This window comes from Diospyros lotus, chromosome 5 (assembly GCF_014633365.1).
Source record: "Diospyros lotus cultivar Yz01 chromosome 5, ASM1463336v1, whole genome shotgun sequence".
Lineage (NCBI taxonomy): Eukaryota > Viridiplantae > Streptophyta > Magnoliopsida > Ericales > Ebenaceae > Diospyros > Diospyros lotus.
The window spans coordinates 14,115,223-14,137,721 of record NC_068342.1 but is presented as its reverse complement, the minus strand read 5'-3'; the positions used below and the strand labels follow the sequence as shown (position 1 = coordinate 14,137,721).

The following is a 22,499-nucleotide window of genomic DNA, read 5'->3' as shown; positions in this document are numbered from 1 at the left end:
TCAAGCTTAGAAAAAATGGATGCTCCGGTTAATTTGTCCAGCAGATCTTCAATAATGGGAATAGGGAATTGATTCTTGATGGTTAATGAGTTAAGTTGCCTATAATCTACATAGAACCTCCAAGTGCCATTTTTTTTTTTTTTTACTAGGAGGACTGGTGAGGCATATGGGCTTTGGCTTGATTGTACCAGGTTTTTGGACAACATTTCTCTTATATGTTTTTCTATTTCCGCTTTTTGTATAGGAGAGTATCGGTAGGCTTTTAGGTTTACTGGTTCGCTTTTGGGTTTAAGGTGAACGGAGTGGTCAAGGATTCGGTGGGGTGGAAGGGTTTGGGGTGTGGCAAACATATCCTCAAATTCCATTAACAAATTGTGAATGGGTCTAAGTAGATGTACCTTACTGTCCTCAACTTTCAAGGGATGTCCATGTGTGAGGCATGCTTTTGATCTCCAATGGCCCTTACCCCAACGTCCACAGCATAAATTGAATGTAGTTGTCTCACGGTTGTACTCTCCTGTTCCAGCAGCTTCTGAATTCTTTTTCCTGAAACAGCCTTACATTCTCCAGTTTCCTGACTGCCATGTAGAGTCACTTGTTGGCCTTTCCAATTAAAGGTAACCTCCAGGGTGTTAAAATCAAACACCAAGGGGCCTACTGTCTCCATCCAATCTACCCCTAAAACAACATGACACCCTCCCAACTTGAGTATTCTCAAATCAGCCCAAAATTCATGCCCACTCATTAGCCACTTGAATCCCATACACTTGAGTTGACTTACCATCTTAGTCCCATTGGCTATTAGGACTGATAGAGGGGGAGTTTCTTTTAGGTCGCACTACAAGCTCTTGGCGGTTGTCTCATCTAGGAAGCTATGAGTGCTGCCACTGTCGATCAGCACTACTAAATTCCTTTTCGGGACCAACTCCTTCACCTTAACGACCCTACCAGCTGCTTAGCCTTGCAGAGCATGCTTGGAAATTTCACCACCTTCATTCCCCTCAAGAACATCTTCATTTCCTTCTATCCTAGCTTCCTCCATTTCTTCTTCCTCCTATCCTTCCATAGTTAGGAGGAGTTTCTTACACTGGTGGCCCTGTCCATACTCCTCTCCGCAACGAAAACATAGCCCTAACCGTCTCTTTTGGTCCACCGTTAGGTTCCTTGGCTGCACAGGTTGAGTGACCTTACTTGGAGGTCCTCCTTTCAGCCATTGTGAATTATTACCCTTGTGATACCCTCCATAGGTGTGATCCTCTCGGTTGCTTTTAGACGACAACCTGTGTCTCCTAGCAAAGGTCTCCATCGATAGCTCATGTAGGCAAGCTTGTTTAGCCCAGTGTTATTTAAGGCGCGCCTAGGCACAAGGCGCACCTTGGGCACCTGAAAGCCTTCCAGGCGGGAGTAGACAAGCGCGCCTTAGGAAAAGGCGCATGCCTTGGACTTTTTAGCTATTTTTCAAGTTTTTTATTTCACTGTTTGTTACTTTATTTAATTTTTTTACTGTTTAGGCTTTAAATTTATTGCTTCAACTACAAATTTGACAATAAGTAAAAATGCTAATACTTCAAATGCTCCAATTGAATTTGAACTAGATGAAGATGGATAGGGAGAATTGAACAAATTCAAGGCATGTAATAACAAAATGCAACATTAAGTCACCAAAACAAAGAAAGATGCAAATTCAAGTCTAGTATATTACTTACCAAAAAAATGTATGAAACTGTCATCACATTTTTAAACCATAGAAATCATCCAACAAGAGTAGATGATGTGGAAGAAGATATTAGAGATGATGCTTCTAATGATGAAAATATAGAAATGTTTGGTCTTTAGAGTGATTTTTTTTATAACATGCTTGTTAAAATATTATTAGAAGTTGAGACCTATTTTATACCTTTTTCTTCAACTATATTTTTATTTTATTTTATTTTTTATTAACTTGCACCTAGTTCCACCAGGGTCGCGCCTTACCTTGCGCCTCAGGCTCCAAGACCCTTGTGCGCCTTTGATAACATTGGTTCAGCCACTTGTGCCACAGTTGTGGGGTACAACATCTTAACTGTCGACCTAATTAACTCCTCCAACCCACTGATAAAACTTGAAACAAAATATTCCTCATCTAAGTAGGGATGAGACAATGAGAGTAAGGATCTCAACTCCTCAAATCTAGTTTGGTATTCCTCCACCGTTCCATTATGTTTCAATTTGTTAAACTCCTCAATTATATCAGATCTGTTCTTCTCTTCGAACCTCTAGCATAGTTGGCTAACAAACTCCGGCCAACTCAAATCCATCCTACCATGGCTCCAATTTTGGAACTATGCATCTGCCACATCATCTAAGTAAGAAGCAGTCATACATACCTTATCACCCTCAGCAACTCGATGTTGATAAAACATCCTCTCACATTGGCGTATCCACCACCTCGGCCTGTCTCGGTCAAAAGTCGGAATCTCCATCCTCGGACCTGAATTGGGTGAATTGACCCCTCCATAATACCTTTGATTCACTCCTTCTCCTAGTTCAACTTGATCTCCTCCACACCTTGGCTCTTGAGGTCGCGGTCTGTTCACCGATGAAGTCAGGATAGGTGCTGATGTTGTCCTCGGGGGAAAATCAGTTGTCAAACTGACATTCGGCTGCTGAGAGAACATGCTCAAAGCTGCCGTTAGTTGCTGGCTGAGTCCAGCCAATTCTTCTAGAATTCCGTTCATTGCGCGATCCAAGGTGGTCGTGTATTCCGATCTACTTCGGTGGATCTCCTCTTGAGTGTTCTGAATTCCCAACTCCATCTTCTCCCATTTGTCATCCACCTGCTCCTAGTGTTGTCGCAATCCTAATTCGATCGCGTCCAATCTATTTTCCATCTGCTTCACACGCGTTCCATCGGCCATCACCTCTACCAAATCACTGGCTCTGATACCAAATGTTAGGTTCTGATTTGACAATAGGAATTCTTCCATAAATTTGGAAGAACGGCCAAAGGCAGGAAAGATTGAGAGGGAGAGATAGGGAGAAATTAGAGAATAGAGCTAGAGAAGAGAGAATTGAGAAATGAGAGGGAAAGGAATTTGTGGGATAATCCTCACATAATTCTCTATCCTCAACTTATCTGGTATTTATAGAAGAATTACAAGACTTGATGTGGCAGTTAGTAAATCTGCCCATGCGCGCGCCTTTTGAATTATCCCCTCACTGAGTTATTACATCAATGCCACTACTCACCTCTAATTGCAACCATACCCTCGGTCTATGGCAGATTCACATTTATCTAACTCTGTTAAATTTTCAGCACCTAGGATTCCTTGATTGGACAGTTCTCCAAGGCCTTGCTCACTAATGTGGACCATCCTATAATGCCACAATTTTGTGTGTTCATAGGTTCCGTTCTCACCTATAGCTGCATCACCACATAATGTGGTTGCCTGCAGCACATATATTCCATTTTGTAGGACAGCTTTCATGCAAATAAGTGAGCCCCTAGCTACCTTTACAACTCCACCATCCCCCCTATAGGAATAGCCACTTTTATCCAATTCTCCTAGGGAAATCAGGTTCCTTTTTAATTCTGAAACATATCTCACAGCAGTTAGTGTTTTAATTATTCCATCATGCATCTTTAGTTTTATGTCTCCAATTCCCTTAATGTTAAACTCGTGGTTGTTTCCTAAAATTACTTTACCACCACCAATATCTCTATAGTTCAAGAACCATTCTCTATGGGGTGTCATATGGAATGAACAACCCAAGTCAAGCACCCAAACCTCCCTATCTTCCTTGCTAGATACAACCAATGCATTAGCACTATCATATGGAGGATGAAATTTCAGGATTCAATTTTTCTTGGAATTCCTTTTTTCTTTTAGGGCATTGCTTCTTAATGTGACATTCTTCATGGTAGTGATAACTCAATTTTCTGCCATTTCGGGATTTTGACCGAGATTTTCCCCTATTCCTGAAGTCTCTTCTTTTTGCCCTACACCTAATCGCAAGAACATCTCCTGCTGTGTTCTTGTCCTCTACTTTCTGCTGCAATTCCTTGGAGTTTAATCCTCCAATTACATCCTCTAAGGTCAGTGTGTCTCTACCATGTTTTAGCATATCCACAAAGGTTTCATAGGATTTGGGCAAAGAATGCAATAAAACCAGGGCTTTATCTTCATCATCATTTTTTACCTCTATGTTTTCTAAGTCAAGACATAGTTTATTAAAATCATCTATATGATTTTGAAGTTTCTGCCTTTCTTAGCCTTCAAATACAGCCTACTAGAAAGAGACTTAGTCATGTATAGGCTTTCTAATTTCAACCAAAATTCTGCAGCAGTTTCCATTTTTGAAACCTCTCTCAAAACTGTCTCCAAGACTCAAGATCAACCTATTGAAGGCTTTCTTTCCTATCTCCTTTTCTATAGAATAGGTTGCTGGCATTTTAGACTCTCCTTCAAGAGCTTCTTCCAGTCTTAAATTACCTAACAAGGCCCTCATCTTCATTCTCCAGAAGCCAAAATCATTCTGCCCATCAAACTTCTCGATATCATATCGGGTAGCAGAGGCTGTAGAAGCCATTCCTACAACTATTTCTATTGATTTCTAATGGTTCTTGATGAGATAATCTGGCTCTGATACCAATTTGTTGAATTGGCAGCACTAGAATTCTCTCTATGTGCCAATACACAGACACACAGACACATAGTTTGATTCCGAGAATAACATAAACAAAAAATGCAAAATAAAAACATAATTGAAATAGGGAAAAGACATGCAAACCAAACAAGAGACAAAGCAGATTTATCCTGGTTTAGATTACAATAGCAATCCTACATCTAACATTTAGTCCTGAGATTAATTCACTATGAAATCTTCAAAGAATCAGCACAAGACCCTCTTCTCTTTCACATGAGTACAATGCTCTATGAGATTACAAAGAACTCTTCTTTTACAAGTCTTTCCTCTCATATTACAACACTTCACTCGTATACAGAAAATGAATGATAATCGCAACTACCTTCCTATGCCTCCTATTTATAGGCAAATTAGGGTGGTAATTACAAGGACTTATTAAAGAGAACACATAATATACTACATAAGTTAGTCTCTCTAACTTAGTTTATTTTAGCCGCTTGAATCATCCGAGAATTCTCCTGATTTCTTCTAGGCTATTCTTGATGCAAAACACAGCAGCTCCCCTTTCCAGTGTCAAAGCTCCCAAATCATATGGCAGCAACCTCCTTTTCCATCATCTTCCGAACCATATGGCTGTTCTTCTGTGCAGTCAGTTTCAATTCCTCCTTTTCTGCTAGTAACTAGTCTACACCACTTGAATGACAGCAAGACTGTCATGTTGGCCAAGATAAAAAGCACTCAAAGCAGTAGTAATATTGTTCAAGTTGTCAACCTTCGGCTTCTTTCTTTGGTCCAAGTCCTCATTAAATGCCTGACTATGCTTATCAGCCTTAGGATCAGTTTCCTTAGAACCAAAATAAGGTTGTTCAGGTCCTAATTGATTGATTAGAACTTCATTGAATGCATGCGAATCATCACAAACTTGATCCATCGTAGGGTAGGTGTCACAGGCATACCTCTCATCAGTTGCATGGAAGCTATCTTCATTGCAATCCTCCTCTTCCAATGCTCTACTTCAATAGCTTCCTGCAAATATAAAATGTGGTCCTCACTGATATTCTTGTCCAATCTCTCTTCCTTACCGGAGTCTTTAGTTACAACTGGCTGGTCCAACTCTGATTTTTCGTCAGATTCCTGCTCTACTTGATTTGCAGCCTTACAAGCTCCTTCAATCTGTTGGCTGCACTTAAGATAACTTTTGGGGAGCAACCCATACTTTCTGTAAATGGCTTCTAGCGCTAACACTTGTAGCCTAGCCTTCTCAGCTGCTTATTGTACTGTGGCAAGACACAACATTTTCACGGTCGGCCTCAGCGCATTGTTAAGACCACTAATGAATCTCAACACAAAGTAAGACTCCTTCAAGGTTGGATGGGAATTGAGCATCAGCGCTTTCAATTCCTCAAACCTGACCTTATAATCTATTATAGAGCCATCTTGTTTTAGGGTATTGAATTCTTTGTTGCACCTCTCATCTCCGACCTATTTTAATGCTATTCCATCCGTTGTTTGTAGACTGGAAGCATTAGGTATGCTTCTAATGCTTGCTCGAATTGGTCCTACCAGTGTTGTTAAAGGCCCAAGGCGCACTAAGGCACAAAGGGTCTTGGAGCTTGAGGCGCAAGGCGAGGTGTGCACTTGGCAGGTGCAAGGCGCATGCTGACTAAGAAGAAAGAAAAATATACTTGTTAATTGAATAATAAGTCATAAAATAGATCTTAATCACATATCAATATTTATGTTATCAAAAAATTTAAGAATTCAACATATATTAAATAAATCACAACATAAACATACTTCATGACATACTTGTAAATTTCAGAAAATTAAATCCCACCATATTTCAACAAATCAGAAAAAGGAATCGACATTTAAACACCACAAATAAAAAACAAAATTAGTATTTGACATGTATAATTAAAAGACAACAAAATAGTACTAAAAATGTCATTAAACTTAAGCAAAATCCACCAAAAAATGTTAGTTTTAAGACTTTAAGTCAACAGTCAACTTAAAAGAAAAAGTTTAGCAACAGCAGCAGCAGCAGAAGAAGAAGAAGAAGAAGAAGAAGAAGAAGAAGGAGGAGGAGGAGGAGTATGGGGATAGCAGCAACGTAAGAAGAAGAAGAAGAAGAAGAAGAAGGATAGCAGTAACGTAAGATTAAGAAGCAGCCGCGTAATAAGAAGAAGAAGAAGAAGAGAAGCAAGGATTGTTGATATGTTACCTTGGCCTGGAGAAGCAGTGAAGCACCTCAAATTAGAACTGGAGAAGAACTTGAGGAGTTGCAGTTGCTGCATTGCGTGAGAGAAGAGAGTGTTGCGTAAGAGAGTTGGAGCATTGGAGGTGTAGTCTCTTGGCCTTCTAGAAATCAAATGAGCTGGAGCATGATATTTTTGAGTTTTGTTGACTTTTCAATATTGTATTAACAGAAAAATGTTTAAAAAATAAAACGCGCTAAAAAATCAACTGCGCTTGATGGATGTGCACTTGAGGGAGGTGCGCCTTGAGGGGCCTTGGGCCTAGGCACGTGCCTTTAACAACACTGGGTCCTACTGTGGATCTGGAGCTTTCCTTTATCTCTAAAAGTTAACTCCATGGATGAGTAATGTCAAGATCTCCACCTGTCGCTAGATCTGATCTTTCTTTGAATAATCGGATCCAAATACTCCTTAGAATGTAACTCAGTTGGAAGGCGAATCGAAAATTGTTTGGCCACCATAATCATGATTTTGTCCAGTCGTTGTTGAGTTTAGCGCATGTTTCCTCGAGTCTTGCGTCCATGGCTCGCTTCTGCAACTGCTTCCACTATGCAACTCTCCACCTAAACTTGATCGACTCAATTGCAGATTCAATTGCAGCTTCCTGAGAGGTGCCTACTATTCGATTCAATAACCTAGATCCAGCCACTCAGAAATCACCTGATTATCATTCTAATCTAAAATCGTTTCCTGAATTGATTGACACTGAGATCTGAGATGACTGAGTTTGTCACTGAACTGCTTTCAAATGCAGCTAAGTTTAGGATCGATTGCTCTGGATCAATCAACAATCATCGATGGTCCACATGCAGATCAACAATCTGTCATGAGAAGTACCCAGATTATCCAATTTTAATTTCTTTTATGGCTGTAATTTTTGCTATTTCTTTACTGCTGTAATTTGCTGGTTACTATTGCTGTCATTTTCTGTTAAGAGTCAGTTAAACCTATAGGGCCCTTGTGTAAGGGCTAGAATAGGACAAAAAGGTTGGTTACAACAGAAGGAGAGAGTAGGATCTGCTGTAGCAGGCCTATCATCTCACTCAATTGTATATTCTCTCCAAGGCTCTCTTGGGAAAATTATCGTGGAATAGAATTCTGAGTTTCTTCCTACTTCTCTCAACTCTCTCTCTCTCTCCTTTCTCTCTTCTCTCTTCCGTCTCTCTTTCTCTCTTCTCTTTCTCTCTTTTTATCTGTTCTTGAACATTCCTAATTCGCATCAAAATTAGGAGAGCAACTTGATCATGGCCAGTCCGTGACACAATCCTCCGGTTTTGCTTCTGATTTGCTACGAATTCAAGATCGCTTGGACTCTAATTGCAATCGTTGTGATTCAACAATCGCCCTCAGACCTGCTTCCACTTTGTGCCTTCCTTCTCGCTGAAATCTCAATTGCAATTGTTGTGATTCAGCAATCACCCCCAGACCTGCATCCACATCGCGCCTTCCTTCTCACCAGAATCTCAGTTGCAATCGCTGTGGATCCACACTCGCTCAGATCTGTTTTGTTGCTCAAAATCGCGCTAAGAATTGTTGGCCCATTCCGCCTTAAAAAGTCAAACCAGAATCAGCTATTAAAATTTCTGAACTCACATCCGATAATCGTCGGCTCTAATACCATTTGTCACGATCCTAGGATCTGCCTAGGGTTTGAGTAGGAATTTACTGAGAAATTTGGTAGGAATCGAGAAAGATAGAACAAAAATGGAGGGAGAATTAGATAGAAAGAGGGAGATAACAAGAAGATTTGAGGGAGAAATGCAATTAGAACAGAGAATGGGGGAGACATCGGAGGGAAATGAGGGAGAGAAATAGCAAGTTTAATTATCATTCAAAACATATCCATTCTCTACATATTCTAACCTATTTATAGGTTGGTAACTGAAAGGTACAAACATGAACAGCCGCCTACGGTACAATATAGTAATGCACTTTACTACTACTATTATAATTATAATTATATCCTTGGGGTCGTGACAACTTGCTGAGGTCGTGACATGCTAGATGTATATGTCCATATATAATATCATGTGCAAGTCTCTAATACAAGTTTTCCATAAATTTTGAAGTGGTAATGTAAAATATGTATTTCCTTTATTTTTAAGGATAAATGGTCCATATCTCAGATGTTTCCTCGTCATTCTACTTGTTTTCAGGTTTCATTGTTTTCCAAGTATATGCAAGGTACAGAATGCTTGGTGCTTTGAATTTGCTAGATGGCCAAAATTGATTTTAAAATGAAACATGCTTAGCAAATAGCTCCTTAACCCTACAATGGTTGACCAAGATCCGTTAAGCTTTCAATGCCCTTAAGAGGAATTCCCAATTTAGGCTTTTAGAGTTTTGTCCCTTCTGTAAAGCAATTATTATATTGACAAGCCATCTGAGGTTGCCTAAGCTAACAAATCAATACTGAAAACATCACCTTGAGGTGAAATTGAAACAAGGTTTTAATTTAAAATGGTGTTTAAATCCAAAGCAGCTATCATTGCCTACATTTTCACCTTCTGCATCTCATTTAATGAAGTCCAACATAAAGTAGAATTGGACCACACTGAAGTGAGGAGCTCAGGTTGGGTTGGCTCATGTGCCCTTCAATTTCTTAAAGCACCACTATGTTTTGTAGCATGTATTTTTAAGCATATGAAATCCAGAAATTGTGTACCATATGCACGTGCAAGCAGATACCAACCATGCATTGCAATTCTCAAATTCATTATGTCCATTAGGCTTATTAGCAAAAAGAAAAATGTCTCTGTAGACCATATGCCTGATATAATTGTCAGATCCCACGATCTGACAGGGGCTAATTGGGGAAGAATCCAAGAATTGGAGAGAATGGGAAGGAGAATTAGATTGGAAGAGAGGGAGAACAGAGGGTTCAAGAGAGAGAGAATAGAGAATTGGAGGGAAAATATTCAATCTCATTTCACATGAATCCCAACAGAGGGTTCAAGAGAGAGAGAGAGAGAATAGAGAATTGGAGGGGAAATATTCAATCTCATTTCACATGAATTCCAACAGAGGGTTCAAGAGAGAGAGAGAGAGAGAATAGAGAATTGGAGGGAAAATATTCAATCTCATTTCACATGATTCCCATCCTCTTACAAGTAGCCTTTTATAGGCATAGGCTGGCTGCTCTTCTGTTATTGTAACTGAGGGTACAATCTAAAATAGCAGCAGCAATGTATGCCTAATAGAATTACAAACAATACAATTGTAGCTCAATTACAGTAGTGCCCTTAGGGTTGTGACAGCTCCCCCCCTTTGAAAGATTTCTTGTCCCCAAGAAATCACAGCAGCTGAGCTACCCTTTGGAACTGTTTAAGTAGATCAGGGAGATACTCCCAAGTAGTGTGGTCAGGATGTAAGTGAGACCACTGCACAAGAACTTGGGTTAGGGATAACTCTTTTCTCCAGCACTGTCAATGGTTCAACATCTTCTGCCAAGTCCTCAACTGGCAGGGGTAAATCAAGGCTTGTGACATCAGTAGGTCCAACAGATCTCTTCAGCAAAGAGACATGAAAAACCGGGCAAATCTACACATCAGGGGGCAGCTTCAAATGGTAGGCCATTGTGGTGAATCAAGGTTGTGATTATGTGTGTGATTGGTCAAATATTTTGCAGATTTAAAGGCCGTAACAATCCCACAATCTATGGGATAGATTATAATGAATCTTATCCCACAATCTATGAGATTGATTATAATCAATCTTAATTGTTGGGATTGATTGATTGATGTAAATTAGTAATTGATGTAATTAGGATTCCTTCTTTTTCCTTAGTTATAGGGATTTGATTGATTTCTTTCTCCTATATATATTGTAATCAAGTGGAAGTGGAAAAATACCAAGTTTTCAGTTTTTTTCTACGGCCACCTTTCCCACTTTAGCCTCTACGAGAAAAGGCCCATAGTACTTTAGGCTCAACTTTGATGCAGGGGAGGTTGAGAATACTTGCTGCTGGTATCGCTTCACCCTTAAATACACCGTATCTCCTACCTCAAACACCCTCTCACTTCTTCCGTCAGCAATTTGTTTCATCCAATTTTGTGCTGCTGCCAACTCTTTTTTTATCACCTGCAACACTTCTTGCTGTTTCTGCAAATAATAATCCACTGCCCTTTCAGTATTATAAGACTGCATTACAGCACATATCAGTGGGGGGTTTGCACCCAAATAAGGCTTCAAAGGGAGCTCTCTTAAGTGAACTATGGAAGCTTGAGTTATACCACCATTGAGCAAGAGACAGCCACTTATTCCAGCTCTTAGGCTTGGAAAACAAATGCACTAGAGGTAGTTTTCCAAGCACTCTGTTTGCTCATCAGTTTCAGGGTGATAGGCTGTTGACGTGTGTAGTCTCACCCCTAGATATCAAAACAAATTCTGCCAGAAATTGCTGGTAAATATCTTGTCCCTATTTGAGACTATGGAAAGTGGCAGTCCATGGATTTTAACAACCAAATCCAGCAATAAACGTGCCACTTCTTGAGCTGTAAAAGGATGGGCCAGACTCAAGAAGTGTGCAAACTTAGTCAATCTATCCACCACCACCAAAATGACAGCTCTCCCTTTGGACTTGGCAAACCCTTCCACAAATCTATTGAAATCTGTTCCCATGCCTGTTCTGGGATGGCAAACAGCTGCAGCAGACCAGGATAGGCAACCTGTTCATGCTTGCAGCATTCGCATACTGCACAAGCCAAGACAAATGCAGTCACATCCCTCTTAAGTCCCTGCCAATAAAACAATTGCTTCACCTGGGAGAGCTATGCAAGGACTGCAAAATCCATTCCTTCAACTGGTCATCATCCCTACCACCAACCTTCCTTTAAATCTTAGTAATCCTGCTGAAAGAGTGTACCCTGATTTACTTGCATGTTGAATGGCCAGCTGTGACACAAGAGTCTTAGCCCATTCCGATTTTTCATAACTAGCTGAAATGTCCTTCACCCAATCGAGGACTATAGCTGAAATGGCTTGGCAGCTGCCTGTTTCTTCTCTTCTTGAACAAGCATCTGCCACTACATTCTCCTTACCTTTTCTGTATTGAATCACATAATCCCATCCTAGCAGTTTGTTGACCCCCCTTTTTTGCAGCTGTGTATGTACTCGTTAACAACAACAACAACAACAACATATCCAGCCTTTATCCCACTATGTGGGGTCGGCTACATGAATTCTAGACTTCCATGTATTTCTGTCTTTTGTCATATCCTCATTTAGATCCATATATTTCATATCAAATTTTAAAGTCTCTCCCAAAATTTTCTTGGGTCTACCTCTACCTCTTTTTGTGACTAATTGTTCCATTTCATCAACTCTCCTCACATGAGCGTCTCTTAGTCTCCTTCTCACATGACCAAACCATCTTAGTCTAGTCTCTCTCATCTTCTCCTCGATTGGCACTACTCGTACCTTATTACGAATAACTTCATTTCTAATTTTATCATTTCTTGTATGTTCGCACATCCATCTTAACATCCTCATCTCCGCTACACTCGTCTTTTTCTCATGCTAGTATTTGACTGTCCAACATTCTGAGCCATACAGCAAGACTGGTTCATTTTAAGTCTCTCATGATCAGTCCTTATAACAAATTGATTCCATTCCAAGTAGTGCCTCCACTTCTCCACTGCAAACAATACTACAATCAGCTCCTTATCATATATGCTTAGTCCCAAATGCTTTGGGGCTAAGGCTTGACTAATGTAAGGCAAGGGTTTCCCATCCTGCACCAACACAGCCCCTACCCCCTTGTCACATGCATCAGTTTCTAGGATAAATGGCTTTGAAAAATCAGGTAAATCCAATATAGGTGCCCTCGTCATGGCTCCTTTCAATGCTTGGAAGGCATCCTCTGCACTCAGATTCCATTGGAAGCTGTCCTTAAGCAACTCAGTTAGGGGCCTGCTTATTATCCCATAATTTTGGATGAACCTTCTATAATAGCCAACCCCACAGCTCCTTAACAGTCCTTGGCCTCAGCCACTCAACCATGGCAGCAATCTTCTTGGGATCAGTTTGTACTCATTCCCTCGATATAATGTGGGCCAAGTATTTCACCTGTTTTTTAGCAAAAGTACACTTGGACAACTTTACATATAATTGATTGGACCTAAGGACTTTAAATGTTGTCCTCAAATAATCTAGGTGTTGGTCAAATGTAGGGCTGTAAATGAGGATATCATAAAAAAAGACAAGGATGAATTTCCTCAAGTAGGGGCTGAATATATGGTTCATTAGGGATTGGAAGGTTGCAAGAGCGTTGGTCAAACTCATAAAGCCCTTGGTGGGTTCTAAAAGCAGTTTTGGGAATATCAGCAGGGTTCATCTTAATTTGGTGATACCCTGCCCTCAGATCTAGCTTTGAAAAAACAGTGGCTGAGGTTAGTTCATCAAGTAGGTCCTCAATGATGGGAATTGGAAATTTGTTCTTTATGGTTATGGCATTCGAATGGCAGTAATCCACACAAAAAGGCCAAGTCCCATTCTTTTTCCTAACATGTAAGACAGGAGAAGCAAAGGGGCTTTGGCTTGGTTGGATAATCAATTTGGCTAGCATTTCCTTGACCAGTTTTTCTATCTCAGCTTTTTGAATAGGTGGGTACCCATAAGACCTAATGTTTATAGGTTTGGAGTTAGGCTTTAGGTGAATAGAATGGTCAAAGAATTGGTTAGGGGGTAAAGTAGAGGGTTAAGCAAATATATCCTCAAATTCAATCAAAGTAATCCACACAAAAAGGCCAAGTCCCATTCTTTTTCCTAACATGTAAGACAGGAGAAGCAAAGGGGCTTTGGCTTGGTTGGATAATCAATTTGGCTAGCATTTCCTTGACCAGTTTTTCTATCTCAGCTTTTTGAATAGGTGGGTACCCATAAGACCTAATGTTTATAGGTTTGGAGTTAGGCTTTAGGTGAATAGAATGGTCAAAGAATTGGTTAGGGGGTAAAGTAGAGGGTTAAGCAAATATATCCTCAAATTCAATCAAAGTAATCCACACAAAAAGGCCAAGTCCCATTCTTTTTCCTAACATGTAAGACAGGAGAAGCAAAGGGGCTTTGGCTTGGTTGGATAATCAATTTGGCTAGCATTTCCTTGACCAGTTTTTCTATCTCAGCTTTTTGAATAGGTGGGTACCCATAAGACCTAATGTTTATAGGTTTGGAGTTAGGCTTTAGGTGAATAGAATGGTCAAAGAATCGGTTAGGCGGTAAAGTAGAGGGTTAAGCAAATATATCCTCAAATTCAATCAAAAATAAATGTAAATTGTCCTAAGAATGTACCTCTGAAAGAGAGAGTAAGGTAGAATCAGCTGCAGGTATAAGATGTTCACTTGCCTCTACTTCCTCCTTGCTGTCATCCTTCATCTCAACAGCATATATAGAGTACATTTGAGCCCCTGAATTCCCTTCTTACTGGCGCATCTTCTGCATCCTCTTGCCTGTATTTATTTTACATTCTCCAGCCTCCAAGCTCCCTGTCAATGTCAATTTCCTCCCCTCCATTTCAAATGTTACCTCCAGTTTGTTGAAATCAAACACTAGAGGGCTGACCGTTTTCATCCAATCTGCCCCAAGAACTATATCACACCCCCCCCGGCGCGATTTCAAATTTCTGAGGTCTGCTGTGAACTCCTGCTCTTGCATCATCCATTTAAAGTTTTGACACTTAAATCTACTAAATATCTTGTACCATTGGCCGCTGTAACTAATAATGGAAATGTGGCCACTGTGGGGCATTGCAGTTCCATGGCTGTGGCTTCATCCAAGAAGCTGTGGGTGCTGCCACTGTCTATTAAAATCATCAATCTCCTCTTCCCATAATTCCCCCTCACCTTAATTATTTTACCCAATGGACAGCCTTGCAAGGCATGTAGGAAGATTTCTCCATCTTCCTCCCCTGCTGTCCCTTCCTTCACATCCTTCATTTCTCCAGCGGCAACTTCTTCTTCTTCTTCTTCCACTTCTTCTTCTAAACCCTTCATTTGAAACAGCCGCCTCTTACATTGATGACCTGGGCTGTACTTTTCACCACATCTAAAGCACAGCCCAAGCTGCCTTTTCTGCTCCATTGATAGAGGCTTAACTGGGACTGGACTTGGTAAAGCCTTAGGAATTAAGGTCCCCCTCTGAACTACTTGGTTAGCAGCTTTAGAATTACCCCCAATTGTCTGGCTGCTTATAGGGTACGTTTTAGGCTGTAGCTTATGTTTTCTAAATATGGCTTCCAGTGCCAATTCTTGCAGCCTGGCCCTCTCCCCAGCCTGTTTTACAGTGACAGGGTGCATCATCTTCACTGTAGGCTGTAGCTCCTCATTCAGTCCACTAATGAAACTCAATACAAAATAAGACTCGGCCAAGATTGGATGGGAATTAAGCGAGTGACTTCAATTCCTCAAACCTGACTTGATACTTCATAACTGAGCCCTCTTGTTTCAGCTTGTTAAACTCTTCAATAACAACTACCATGGATCGTTCTCGAAATCACTCACAGAATTCATCCACAAACTCCTGCCACCTCTATACCTTCCTCATCCAACTCCATCCTTGGAACCAAGCATCAGCTATATCATTGAGATATGCTGCTGCCATGTTCACCTTTTAGTTTTCTGCCACTTGATAATAGTGGAAGAACATCTCACGCCTTCTGGTCCACCATTTATGCTCATCTTCTTCAAAAATTGGAATCTCCAATCTAGAAACTCTGCTCTGCAATTAATTTGCTTCCTCTGATCTGTACTGAATTGTCACTTTTGATCTGCAACTACTATCTCTTCTGATCTACAACTGATCACCAATCAGGACTGACAATGGCCACAACTCAACAATCCCCCAATCAAATCTGATCGTTGGAAACCACTGCAACTGATCACTATGGATCAGCAACAGATCTGATTGCAATCACTGCAGATTCAAGATCGCTCACATCTGCTTCAACCTGGCGCCGCCTTACTTGTCTCAACTCGGTCAGATGGCCAAGGACCACTGGCTTTGATATTAATTGTCAGATCCCATAATCTGACGGGCTAATTGGGGAAGAATCCGAGAATTAGAGAGAATGGGAGGAAGAATTAGATTGGAAGAGAAGGAGAACAGCAAGAAAAGGAGGGAGAACAGAGGGTGAGAGAGAGAGAGAGAATAGAGAATTGGAGGGAAAAGATTCAATCTCATTTCACATCAATCCCCATCCTCTTACAAGTAGCCTTTTATAGGCATTGGTTGGCTGCTCTTCAGTTATTGTAACTGAGGGTACAATCTAAAATAGCAGCAGCAATGTTCGCCTAACAGATGTGCCTAACAGAATTACAAACAATACAATTGTAGCTCAATTACAGTAGTGCCCTTATGGTCGTGACAATAATCTGTTGTACCCCTGCAGGGACATTCTCATTTATAGATTCTTGTTAGATATGGATTAGAATATTTCTTTTTCAAATTATTTGTTCGAGATCTGGTGTTGATTGAAGAGGGCCAATTAACAACAGAAACTGGCAACGAAGTGTAGTCATGATAAAGCAAGGTTTTGTTTGCTTGTCATAACATATTATGAAATTCACCCCTCTTTTACTTTGTGTGAATTTTTATGTACTTGTACATGTTCAGGGAAAGCTATATGGAATGAACAAATTGCCATTTTCTAGAGTTCACCCTCACCCATCACTGCTTGTCTTTCATATTTTTGAGCATTTATATAATTTGACTATTAAATATCTATAGGCGTTTACAAGAAAGAAATAAACGTAAAAAAGCCAAATTGGAGGACAAGGACTTTCCTAGACATGAATATATCAAATTTGGTGAAGTTGTTCAAGGTCCACCGAAGTTGATCCCAGTTCCTAAGGTAAAATTCTTTAACCCGCATTGTTATATGACCAAACAAATAACCTTCAGTCTGAACTGGACAATCTTTTACAGGCCATCAAGGCGGTGAAGGCTCACCACGATGCTTCACAAGAAAGACTTCGCATAAAGGCTGTAGAAGCCTACAGGAACAGAAAAGGATGGGTGTCAAGGCCAGGGATTAAACTTCCTCCGCCCATAATGACATCACCATGAAAGGGTGTTCCCGTTCACAAGGTTCTCCAATTTGCCACGGGATAATCGTATTTGAACCCGACTTTTTCCCCTTGCTTTTGAACACAACCTTCCCCCTGTTTTTTTCCAAAGAGGTTGTAATGCTTTCAATCTGATGTGAGACAGTTCCACCCTTAGGTTTCAGCAACAGTGATGACAGTGAAATCACGCGAGTGATTCTGTAGCCAATAGAGAGAAAGTTGTGTTATGGCACAGCTAACTGGGGGGCCTCAGCTCTGGTTGCAACAAATTTTTATAGTTGATACCCATAATTAATTAATTGTTCCTGTGTTGTTATTTTGAAGTCAAATGGTCACGAAGTGCAGCTTGATCAGTTGCAATAGGTTTTGAGAGATTGTTATTTAGCTGTAGCATAGCTTTGTGGAATTCTGGGGCACTTCAGATGTTCCATGATTTGTGGAAGCTAATGGTTGTGATAACAGTTGAATCTCGAGGGTTTCTTCTCATCAGCTCAATGATTTTAACAATCACCATTTGTTTTTTAAATGTTTGGTTGAGTTTAAATAGAAGGCCCCCAAGCTAAGGGTTTAGTCATTTTAGGGTAAGTATTGGTGAAATTTCACGGAACAAATTTGGTAATTAACTGAAAAGAAAATGACATCTGTATAGAATTTTTTTGTTGGAAAGAAATGTCACAAAAATAACATAGCAGTGTTTTTATGATTAAAAACTATTTTAAATAGATATTCTCAACAGAGCAATATGATATTATTTTTAGAATTTCAGTCTTATTGGGTTGTTTGGAGCAATTGCTTGTGTTAGGCCAAAAATCTGGCGCTTGTTCAGCATTTACTGTTCTGTTGGTCAGTCATGAATTCTTCCAGAGGGCAGGTTTGTTCAATTACTTCCTTTCGAAAAGGTCCAGTTATCTTTAAACCAGCCATGCAACCATTTAGATACATACATCATCATCCCAAGAGCAGATTCAGGGTCTCATTACAGGCAGTAGTACACAGCTCACAGAGAGGCTTGGCCTTTGTTGGCCACTTTCACACTAGTCACGGCCCACACTGAAAGCTCAGCAAGGTAGTTGCATTACAGCTGAGGCAGTCTGTGGAATGCACGAACGTGGAGCCCCTCATCAACGTGAAGGTTAATCATCGTTCTGTATTTGACAGCTTTCGTGTCATCGCTCAATTTGAAAGCGAAAAAGGTCAACAGTACTGCTGAATAGATCTTCATCTGCCTATAGGCGAAATCCTTTCCCAGACAAATCCGCGGTCCAGCCTGTCAGTACAGCCGAGAGAGAAATTAATTCTAATGTGACTGTAGTACTACTACGTCATAAGAGTTGTCTTTTAACAAAGATGAGTTTGATATGTAAGATGATGCATTCTGCTAACCTGGAAGGCTGTAAATTTGAAAGGGCTTTCTGGTCGAAATGTCCCATTCTCATCGAGCCATCGCTCTGGTCTGAACTCTTCTGCATCATCGCCCCATAAAAATTTCATCCTCCCCATTGCATATGGTTGATAAACCACCATATCCCCTTTCCTCACACTGTTCCCATCTGGCAGTGTATCGTCTGAGAAGCATAACTTTGCGTCCTACCAACCACCAAAGAGAAACATTAAAGGCAGCTGAAGTTATTGGAGGCAACCCCAGAGTCCTTTTAATTCTGAAAATGATAATGAGTTGGTGTAAACGAAAACTTGAGTTCTGAGTTACAATTGTGAAATAAATAACTCAATCAACCACGTTGAGATGTCTTCTATTATGCCCTATTTGTTGCAGCTTAAAAATTGTAACTTCTAGTTTCTAACTTCAAAAAAGTTGAGATGTTGTGTTTGTTTTAACTTATAGAATTATAACTTATAACTTCTACTAGCTTTTAGAATGGGTAGAAGCTAACTTTTTCAAAGCTGGAGTACCCCAGCTTTTACAATTTCTGCTTAAATAATTACATTTTTATAACAATTTTGCCCTTATTTTTAGCCAAGAATTACCCTCTTGTCTACGCAATCATGGATTTTTCTTCTCCATCGCCATCTCCATTTTCAAATCTCTTCCTCTCTCTCGCCATCTTCCTCTCTCTCTATACTTTAATTAATTTTTTTATAACACTTGAAACTTATACATATACACTAATTAATTTTTAAATTATCATTCTATAACTACTAAGGGTATTATGGACAATTATACAAAAATAAGTTATTTTACAGCTTATAGTATCAAACACCACAATTACTTAACTACAACTTCTAAGAAGATGCAACAAACAGGTTCACAACTTATTCTAAATTTTAGAAACTATAATCTAAAAAACTATAAACTATAATTTTTTTAATTAAGCTGCAACAAATGGGCCTACGGAATAACTCAATCAGTGACCTATAATTTAGTTGTATCGAAGTAGGTAACTCCAGAAGGGCATTTTCCAATGCATAAGAGTTCCCGTTTTGAAAGTAATAATTCTTCCACAATTCAAACCTTAATTGGAAAAAACAAAACTGAAAGTGCATTTCTACATCATCCTGAAAGGGGATTTCATCTACAAAATGATGTATGGTGAAAAATAGAGAGATGCATCAAAATACAGTAGAAGAATAGCTTAAATTAGGTGAGATTGAAGTCGTATGCTAGATATATGACCACTTAGATAAAAAAAAAGTAAATCAAAATTAAATTCCAAATTAAACAAAAAATGAAAATAAAGCAACTCATTAGGAAGATGATATACTCATGCATCACTAATTCTGTGAGAATCAAATTTTCAAGCAGAAAAGCTTGTTTTGAGTTTTTGAATGCCAGTAACTTGCAAAATGGGTACGTTCCCAGAGAATGTATGCAAGTGAGAGTCAAATTCATAGACATAGTTGTATATTCATCAAGATTCCAAGGAAAACGATATTTTACCGCTGGGACTGCAGGGTAGAGCCTGAGAGTCTCAGACAAAGCTGCATGAAGATACTGCATCTTTTCAAGAGCTTCTTCGCTTATACTAGTCGCAAACTGAGCAAAGTCTCTAACCTCTTTGCTGTTGGTTGCTTCTTTTATTTCTTGTGCAACCTTTTCCTGTACGTCTGGATGCTTGCACAGAAGATAAATGAACCAGGAAAGAGTTGTCGCCGTAGTGTCTTTGCCAGCAATGATAAAATTAAGAATAATGTCCCTCAGGTACTTTGGATTCATTTCATTCACGTGCAGAAACCTTGACAAAATGTCCTCTTTCGTTGGCTAGCAGTTAACATATTATAGTAATAAAGTAAGATTGTATCTCACCGTTACGTTAAGGTTAAAAATTTGTAGATTGTTAACTTACCGAGGAATCATTTCCTGACATGTTCATTTGCTCAGCCCTGCTATGGATCAGCTTGTATACAAAATCATCAATGATTTTGACATTTTTCTTTATCTCCGCTTCTGAACCTATGTTGAGAGCTTTCTTTATCTTCCAAAAGATATCAACGTATCGCCAAAGAGTCATTGCACTTGAATCATCAAAAGCCCTGCTAAATTTGGCGCCTTCACTTGACCCACACACGCTGTCAAGTTCAGCTCCAAAGCCAACCTTGAATATCGAATCTAAGGTTGATTTCATAAACAGATCCTACATCGGTTGGTGTATCAGTGTTACTGTTCACAACGCATCCATTAATTATATATTGTGCATATTATAGAACTAAAGAAATCTAGTTAGGCAAACTCACTTGCATATCCATTGTTTGGCCAGAAGTGGCAGCCTCGGAGATGATATTAGCCAGTTTTGCTGCATTTTTCTTGAAGATGACGCTGCTGAAGTCCCTTAATACCTTGGTGGAGAATTCATAGCTCGATACTTTTCTCTGTTGCTTCCAGGTGTCTCCATCAACTGTGAAGATTCCATCACCCAATAGGTCGCTTAAGATGCTATAATTATAATCCCCCTGCATGTTGTTCCTCTTAATTAAGAGTAATGCTATATATATATGCGCATACATATTTATACAAAAATTAAAAAAAAAAAACCCTACACATATTAAACATTTATTTTTGCCAATAACTTTATTTTCTATAAAATCATTGTAACTAAAATCATATTTAAATTTCCTCACAAAAGTCTTTAGTGGCTTTCTTCTCACAGGACAAAATTATTTAGGCATGTATCAAGCATTTTTTTTTTTAGTAAGAATTACTTAAATTTACAAATAACTTAATTTTTAATTTAATTTAATTTTATATAATCGTACATCCATCTTAATATCACATCAGCCAAAATTATACAAGGGTAACCCAATACAACTTTATTTTAATTTAAAAAATAGCAAACTATTAGTTGCAAAAAGAAACTCCCATTGTCACTTCATTCTAGCCGTACTCTGTGCCAACACTCACTAATAATATGATAGCCTAGTTTGATAGCAAAGTAGCCCTAGTTCTGCTTGCCTTCAATGAAACAAAATCATTGCCAGTGCCAAACGGACGACCCCTGGAGAACAGGAAGGTGATGACTACTACGTTTTTCAATTGGGCTAGGATTCATTAAGGTGTAATATGCAATTTATGCTTTGAATTATTAAGAGTGCCGCGTAACAGAAGCATTCTAGGGTTTCCCTGATCAAATTTCTGAAAAAACAAACCTTCCCCCAAATATTCCAACTAGAGCCCCAGTACTGAGCGAACTCCCATGGTCAGTTGCAAACTCTCAAGATTCAATTGATCAAATCTCAACACAAACACAAATGCAAAACGTAGACCAATTAAAAAGCAAAGCATCCCCGGGCATAGTCAAGTGGCAAAGGGGCAAGTTGAAAATTTGTCTGTGGGGGCATAGTCAAGTGCCAAAGGCATGTTGAAAGCTTGTCTGTGGACTTTAGTGTGGGTTTGATTCTTAGGGAAGTAGAATATTTTTTTATTGAGAGTACCTTATGAGTGTCAAGCCTTATCATCTTGATTACTTAGTCACATCCCTCGACTTATCTTCTTACCTTCTTAATGTACTCTAGGGGCGAGGTGACTGAAGACGTTATTAATAAGGTATAATCGAAAAAAAAAAAAAAAGAAAAAGGGCAAAGCAACCCTGGAATATATCAGGCGGCGTACGTACCTTGCCGAAGTTCTCGAAGTTGGTTTTGAGAATATACTCAACATTGGCAGGATCAGAAGTGTAAACCTCGTTCCTGAAAGGGCCGAGCAACCTGTAAGTTCGGTACTTGGCGGCGAGATCAGTCATGTAGTGGTGGAGCCGGGGGAAATTGAGGAGCTGGTTGAATACGGTGCCGGCCACCGGAGGGTACTTCTTCTTGCTCTTCTTGCCCTGCAGCTTGGCGGCGATGATCTGGTAGGTCAGAAAAGCGAGGATAGGGGGGAGAAGAACGGCGGCTGCAGTGATGAAGTTAGAGAGAGAAAGCAAAGAAGCCATGTCTGAGAGAGAGAGAGAGAGAGAGAGAGAGATGGGACTGGAAGATGATGGGGAGTTGCAGATGGAGATGGTCATCTCTGTGCGCTTTAATACATATTAGCATGCAAGTGGGAAGTGTTGGAGGCCTAATTCTTAATTAATTATTTACTAGTATTATTATTATGTATGAATTATTA

The 22,499-nt window shown here is 39.7% G+C and overlaps 2 protein-coding genes across 3 annotated transcripts in view; one reads left to right on the top strand and one right to left on the bottom strand.

The window, feature by feature from the left end:
• Nucleotides 1–17,412, top strand: part of LOC127802902 (uncharacterized) — a 45,431-nt gene extending 28,019 nt beyond the window's left edge. For both annotated transcript variants that reach the window (XM_052338981.1, XM_052338980.1), the window contains exons 4-5: nucleotides 16,605–16,728; nucleotides 16,803–17,412. In XM_052338981.1, coding sequence (XP_052194941.1) covers nucleotides 16,605–16,728; nucleotides 16,803–16,943 — 265 coding nt within the window. In that variant the 3' untranslated portion in view covers nucleotides 16,944–17,412. The remainder of the gene's footprint in view (nucleotides 1–16,604; nucleotides 16,729–16,802) is intronic.
• Nucleotides 17,413–17,847: 435 nt separating this feature from the next.
• LOC127802901 (cytochrome P450 704C1-like) lies at nucleotides 17,848–22,400 on the bottom strand. The gene is made up of 6 exons (XM_052338979.1): nucleotides 22,009–22,400; nucleotides 20,633–20,848; nucleotides 20,245–20,532; nucleotides 19,839–20,159; nucleotides 18,326–18,529; nucleotides 17,848–18,209 (listed from the first exon to the last, which is right to left on the bottom strand). Exons 1-6 carry the CDS (start codon nucleotides 22,396–22,398, stop codon nucleotides 18,018–18,020), a joined length of 1,611 nt encoding a protein of 536 aa, XP_052194939.1. The 5' UTR covers nucleotides 22,399–22,400; the 3' UTR covers nucleotides 17,848–18,017.
• Nucleotides 22,401–22,499: the final 99 nt, after the last annotated feature.